We start from the raw sequence: 7,392 nt of genomic DNA, 5'->3' as shown, positions 1-7,392 counted from the left end.
GTGCAAAATGTTTAGCCATTTTTAGAAAATCTACCGTGGGATGTGTACCTAGGACACCTTATTTCTTGGTAACATTCTTCTTGCAACTTGAGCATTTGAGGATGCATGTTTACTATTCGTTGAGAGAATGTCCGAACAGTAAATGCGAAAAGATAACATTGACTTCTTGTGGTTAACCTTTCAAATTTCTTCCACAATAACCTCACGGATTTAACTTTCCTAAGTTAATCATTTCCAGTAAAGGTTGTTCCTTCCACTTTTCGACTTTAGAAACTTCTAGTCTAGATCTTGAACTTTTCGACTCTTCAATTTGAATCTCAACTCTTCACAGCTTCTTCGGTCTTTAACCTTTTGAGTCTTCAACTCTTTGTCTCATTGACTTCTTTAAGATTACTGTTCTAGATTGACTTCTCAAAGATAACTTATCATGACTTCTCGAAGATTACTTCTCGAATTTATTTACTTCCCAATTAGTAAGGTTCATTCTTAAAGTGACATATCGGAGTTGAAAATATCCTAGGACTACTTTTCAATTCAAATTTGCTTACTTTCTGGTTAGATTAACTTTCCGGTTAGTAAAGTACATTCTCTAAAATACATTTTGACCCTATTTCTAAAAATAAAAATGGGAACTAAAATTCTTTTCGTATTATATCTTAAAATACTTGTTCCTTGTTTCTAGGTGCCGTCGACAACTGTACGTTTTAGTGTGTTAGAAGAATCTAAGTGAGAAATCAAATTGGGGGCATATTTTGTTGTAATCGATTGACAAAGGTTTATTTTTAGTAACACATTCAATGGGCGTCTGTTGCGCAAACAACATACGCCTATTGTAACCAACATTTAAAAAAAAAAAAAAAATATTCGGGCACAAGTCTTGTATGTTTATTTTAGAACATATATAAAAATGCCCGTTGTTTTTAAATTAGACTTTTTACGTCTGTGTTAATACAACATGTGTTGAATGTTATTTACAAAATTATAAGAATGTCATCGAACGTATTTTAGCATCTCATTTTCAAAAAATAAAGGTTAATAGTCGTCTATTTTTATTTTTATTTTTGTCAAATAATATGTACTAGTGAAAGTACATATGTCGTTGGTTTTGTTTTGGTTTTTTTCTTTTTTTCAATTTTTTTTCTTTAATTGTAGTGTGTATATGTATAAAAGAGTTTAGTTTGCATGTTTCATCATTTTGTGTCAATGGTATAAGTTGGTATTGTATTCTTATGTGGTAAGTGTATATTGGAATTTAAAAAAAAAAAATTGAAAAAGGTTAAACGAATCATATGTCTGTAATAACTTTCTTGATAATTTAATCTTAACTATAATAAAATGGGAAGTAATTAATGTTACAATTAGAGAAAAATTACACTTTTGGTCCTATGACTATAGGGGAGGTGGTAATTTCAGTTCGTGACTTTTAAAACTAACAGATTTAGTCCTTTTAGAATGCTTTTTTTTACACATTAAGTCTTTCCGGCTAATTTGCCGGTAGATTTTCGCCGGAATTTCAATTTCAATTCTTTATTAATTTTTTTTGGGGGGGGGGGGGGGGGGGGGGGGGGTGATAAAAGCGTCACATTTGGTTTGAGAAAAAGGGGGAAAAATGGCTTCCCATTTCCCACCTTAATTACTAAACGGAACTTACCCAGAGGCTTCTGGCCAAGAATTCGAGGGAAAACACGTTGAGCTTTCTACAAAACCCAAATAAATTCACTAACTTTGTTTCACACTTTCACATAGATTAATTAGTTAGATATAGGCTGGTGTTTGGTAACAAACTATCCAAGAACAGAACAGAGCATCAATAGTATGTACATCCCCTTTCCAAGCATTGAGATCTGTGTGGCATATTGAAGAGAAAAGGATCTTGATTCGCACCTCTAGCTTCTGAGGCGGATCCACCAGCACATCTTCGATGATCAAGGGCTGGCCAGGACTGTACGCCACGGCAGCTTTGCAGGTAATGATCTTGCCAGCAGTATCAGCCGGAATGGAGAAGCCATGAACAGAGTGGTTATCCAGACAGTTTTGAGGATGTTTATTTTTTTTTAATGGATTCCAACGACTATATATGTTTTAAAAGCAGGGAAGACTCTTCTCTGCATGCTGTACGTATAATAAACGTGGCGAAAACATCTCGTGAAACCTTGGACACCATGGCAGCTCCCCTGCTAGATGAAGAAAGAGGAACAACAACAAAAGCATTATATTGGGTTTTCGATCTTCTTCAATTTCTCCATCACAATTGATACTCGTGATGAAGAGCTCTTGGATTTCTCGAGTTTCTTCTTTCCCCCCAGCTTCTGCTTTGAATTCCCAGAAACGCCTTCAAATATCCAGAATCATGGTTGCTTCCTCGTCTCAAATAACCTTAGCCCATAATTCTTCGACTTTTTCTTGTTCTTTTTTAGAGCTTCTTGTATGCTACGCTGCTTCCATGGAGTTTCTTCCCCTCACCCTTCAGGCAGTGAGGTAGTCCGGCGGAGAAGCAGAGTCAGAGTCGCAAACCAATCATCCAAGAGGCTGGTACGCGAGGAAGAAGGAAGCAAATAACTTACCCCTTTTTTAAAAGTTAAATTTACCATTTTGCCCCCACTTATATTTAATTTAAAATGGGTAAAGTTTTTCCGGCGAATTTTCTCCGGTGATTTGGCCGGGAGGACCAAATGTGCTAAAAATTGCATAGCTACAGGACTAAATCTGTTAATTTTAAAAGTCACGAACTGAAATTACCATCTCCCCTATAGTCATAGGACCAAAAGTGTAATTTTCTCGTTACAATTATTATGTTGGTGAGTAATTATTGTTACAATTATTATCTCTATCCTTATTATTATTATAAAATAGCCACAACATCCTTTACTATATATATTAAAAAAAAAAAAAAAGCATAACATTTTGAAAAATAAAATAGCTATTTTTTTCTCCCCCATAACAAAGGATTACATTTATTTTAAATTTACTCATACAAAATTTGAAATTTGCTTTCTAAATGTAATTATCTTAGTTATTGTGAAAATTATAATATAGATGAAATACAATTAAAGACTCCATTGTGTTTTAATTCAAATGATCCTCTAAAACGGTGAGAAGTTTAGTACTATCTACTCTATTACAATATGTAATATGTGTTTTATACCTTTTTTTTATCTGTTACAAATCAGCGAGCTAATATTTGATTATCAGATTTGATCATGTATCCATCCCTCAAAGAGAGTCACATATGTATTTTCTGAGACCACAAGGTGCTTGGCTCAGGGTTATCATATTTAATTTGAGACACTTGATACTTAAATCAAATTAGATTAAAATTAATTAAAGAAATCGATAATTTCTTAAAGAAATTACCGGTGAAACACTAGAATAATGTAATAAGTTACAGAATTCATCACTGGCTTTGCCTTATTAATCAAAATAAAAAGCAATGCAGAACTTATAATTGGTTGATCCAGAATAGCTATATTATTTCCTGCAAACAATGCCATTGCCGCTGCTTGATCTCCCTGAGCAATCCAAGGCGCCGCCGTAGTTTTTCACGGTCGGATATTCATTCAAAACTCCGGCAGCCGGAGAGAAAATGCAGAGTTTACACTCCGGCGACAAAAGCGACGCCGTCCAGTACTTGTCTTCTCCTCCGACAACGGGCATCGCAACGCCCGGTTTGGCCGGGTTTTCAAAATCCGGCCGGTACGTCCGCCCCAGCACGCCGTCCACCGCATCCGACAGCCCGAAGAATCTGAACTGAACTTCCAGATGGGCAAAGCAGTCGTCGGACGGAATCTGGTAGTTGTGCACTCTGTCGTCTTCCTTAGTCACGGGTACAACGTTGACCGAAATCTCGGCGGTTTCCCGGAGCGTGATGAGGGCGCTGTTCTCCGCCGACGTTCTTTCAACCTTAATGCTTCTGTCCGAGGATTCCCACGATGATGGGTAATCTTGGGGGATGGATAGTTCGAAGCCGTGGTGAGAAAAGGTGAGGTGATCGATTTGGTGGTCCCATTTTGTGGCCTTTGTGGCCTCGACGGAGAAGGAGTGGCCGTTAAAGAGGATTCCCAGGGCCTGAATCCATGTGTAGTCTCGCGGCCGGGCGGCGGGTCTTAGGCCGATGAAATGGGCGTTGATTTGGAGGTTATAGTCTGAAACCAAGGTGAAATGTTGGTTTCTCTTGCCGTGGAAGTAGAAGACGATTCCATCGCCGCCGATGAAACGCGGGTCCAAGCATGCTGCTCCCGGGCCATTGCAATTCGGCTTCCTGTCTGCACAATTAAAAATCAAATCAAACCAATGGCTTAAAATCCAGTGTTATACTATAGAATATTGTCCATATTGCATTGTGAATCATGCTCTAAATATATTACAGTTAACATATTATATAGTTTTAACTAATAAATTATATGACTACTATAATTATTAAGTGTCTGTAGTTAATAAATTATATATCAATTATTAACATATTATCTGTTTTAAATTTATTCTAAATGCAAATCTAGAGTGGAGGCAGTTGCCCCCATCCCTCATTCCATCTCTTATATATAGGGCCTCTTGTGTGTGTATATATATATATATATATATATATATATATATATATATATAGAGAGAGAGAGAGAGAGAGAGAGAGTAAATGTTTACATATAACCATGATTGCAGTAGGCGCTAGACGTTAGTCGGGCGTCCGGACAGCGCCTAACGCCTAGGCGGAATCTAGGCGGCGCTAGACGGGCGCCAAAAAAACAGTGATAGACTTGCAATTTGACAATTTTAATGAGGTTATTTTCAACATTTAATCAAATAACACATCCAAAAAAATGAATTAATGATAATTCATAAGTCATAACATCAAAACAATGATTTTCAAAAAAAAAAAAAGACATTAAAACAATATTAAAAATTAAAAATACTCAAATATGAAATACTCAAATACTTCAATCATCAAAAGATTCAAAGCATTAAACTAGTCTATGAGTGAATATATGTCATATTATATATATGTATGCGCGCGCACGCGCGCACACACATATATATATAATAAAAAAATAGGCCGAGCCGATCGGGTTAACTCGACTGAAATGGACGAGTTAACTCGACTAACTTAGATGCTAGGCGGCCAAATCAGCCGAATTAGGCGCTAGGCGAACGCCTAGGCGGCCGGTAACCTAGGCGGGCGCCTAGGAGGGAAATCGCCACGGTCTATAGGCACCTAGCGCCTAGGCGGGTGCCTAGACCGATTTTTACAACCCTGCATATAACTAAGTAATATAGATAGATATGAAAATTTTTGACTCCATCGCTGGTTATAAGTATGCAATATGTTAATGCAAGCAAATAAGGAAAATACTTGGTGTACTCCCATTTTAAACTTTCAACTTGTACTCTCTCTCACATGCTTTTGATGTAGACACTTTTCAGTGGACCCATGATGAAAATAACCAATCCTGATTTGCCACCTCAGGGAGTATAAATGAGGGAATAGAATTTTGAGAGTCTATCTAGTACAACTCAGCAAATAATGACTATCATTTTGAATCATACAGGATCCACATACAGTGCAAGGTGAACTTTGGTCAATTGTATAACTTGCCCATAAATCATTTCAAGGAATCTAACAAAGTATTCATCAAAACTACCTTGGTCGGCTTGAGTGGTCGTACAATCTTATTCCTTAAAAGATGTGGAGAGTTCAAAATCTCCCTCAGTTCGTATGAAAAAACTAATATGACTAACTTACACTTTGCCCCTTAATTGAGCCAGACGAGTGTGAACGAAAATTGATATGAGTATGATCGATACGGCCATATGGGCTTATGACCAGCATTTTGCCCCTTAATTGTATCTACGCAAAACACATCGTAGTCTAACTCAAAAAAAAAAAAAAAAAACATGAGCATAGATAAATGCAAAAAGCCTTACTCCGACACTGAGGTTGGCAGAGGGGAGAATTGCAGTCGAGGTAACAAAGTTTTGATAGAGAGGTAGAGGGTGTTTTGGAAGGGCATTCGGCGGGGCAATAGCGGCGCTTCAGAAAGCAAGGGCTCTTCCGGCTAGGGCAGGTTATAAACTCTCCATTTATGCTACTTACTGCTAAAATTACGACTACCACACTACATACCAACATCCTATTATTGCTTCTTATTCTCATCATCTTCTCTCAGCTTAAATTTCTTTGATGATGGCAATATATACACTGTAACGCACTCCTATATATATACACTTTGTTTGACCAGATCCAAGCTTATGAGTTAAACCAAGACTTTTGTGACAAATTAACCTTACTTGGGAGTTGGGAAGTACATACCTTAAAAAAACATTTTTTAAGTCTTATTGCTCCATTTGACTTGGCTATAAAGCCTTCCGCCTGTAGATTCTCTATCTCTTGTTTCCATGCTATTTTTCAACTCAGATTTGTAGCATTCAATAGTTAGCATCAACTTCAGATCCATTCTTAAATGTTTTTCTTTAAATCACTTTTTTTATCCGAAGGCGGATCTAAAAAATTTTCACATGGGTAGGTTCAATGATTTTTTTTTTTTTTTGAATGCTACCGACTATATTACATTGTAGTATTTCAAATATGCTTTTTCAACCTAATGAAACACAAAAAGTCAACAATACCTCTACTAAGGTTTGATCTCATAACCTAAAATAAAAACTAAATTTAATGACGGGGCTTAATCTCATAACATATTATCAAATTTTAAGAACAATAAAGTAACCTACCTAAACATCTAATATTTTATATATACATTTATTTTTATATAAAAATTACTACTATATATGTATATATGCGCGCGCGCGCACACACACATATATATATAAAAGGGGCGGAGAGGGGTGAAGGAGGCAATTGCCCCCATTTCCCCCCTCCGGATCCGCCTTTCAAATTAGTGCACCGGGTATTAAAATCTAGTCAATCATTATTATTTTTTTAAACTTATTAGGTGATTCCTACCTGTTCAGTGGAGGTAAATCGCGAGTCGCGCAATCAGCTAACAATCCAATTACTACTCTTCATATGCGTGCATCCTTGGGTTATTTTTCCCATACACGTTTTTAGTGGGACGCCACACTGCCACATTCTATTATGACCTTTAAGTCAGACGACGAACCAACTACTATACGTTAAGCGTCGAGGGATTGATGTTATATTAGGTTGTAAATTTAATATCTTATCTAATATGTGTCCAATTTCATTTGGAAGTAAGATTTTATGAGCATATAATTGAAAGATATGTTCTATCTCAACTAAAACACTAAGTCACAGTGAAAACTCTAGATATACTTAAAAAAACTAAAACCCTAAGTTGATAATTGAATTATACATTTATTATTTATATGTATGATACTCCGCACACATTTTTGTAACTTTGGAACTCTTCTCTATTTTTTTTT

At 36.4% G+C, this 7,392-nt stretch overlaps 1 protein-coding gene across 1 annotated transcript; it reads right to left on the bottom strand.

Moving 5' to 3' along the window:
• Nucleotides 1–3,334: 3,334 nt before the first annotated feature.
• On the bottom strand, nt 3,335–6,150 carry LOC109150539. The gene is made up of 2 exons (XM_019298471.1): nt 5,914–6,150; nt 3,335–4,262 (listed from the first exon to the last, which is right to left on the bottom strand). The coding sequence occupies exons 1-2, from the start codon at nt 6,143–6,145 to the stop codon at nt 3,469–3,471; spliced, it is 1,026 nt and encodes a 341-aa protein (XP_019154016.1). The 5' UTR covers nt 6,146–6,150; the 3' UTR covers nt 3,335–3,468.
• Between the last annotated feature and the right edge of the window lie 1,242 nt (nt 6,151–7,392).

This window comes from Ipomoea nil, unplaced genomic scaffold (genome assembly GCF_001879475.1).
Source record: "Ipomoea nil cultivar Tokyo-kokei standard unplaced genomic scaffold, Asagao_1.1 scaffold2279, whole genome shotgun sequence".
Classification (NCBI taxonomy): domain Eukaryota; kingdom Viridiplantae; phylum Streptophyta; class Magnoliopsida; order Solanales; family Convolvulaceae; genus Ipomoea; species Ipomoea nil.
The sequence above is the reverse complement of the archived record's forward strand: the minus strand, read 5'-3'. Positions and strand labels throughout refer to the sequence as shown.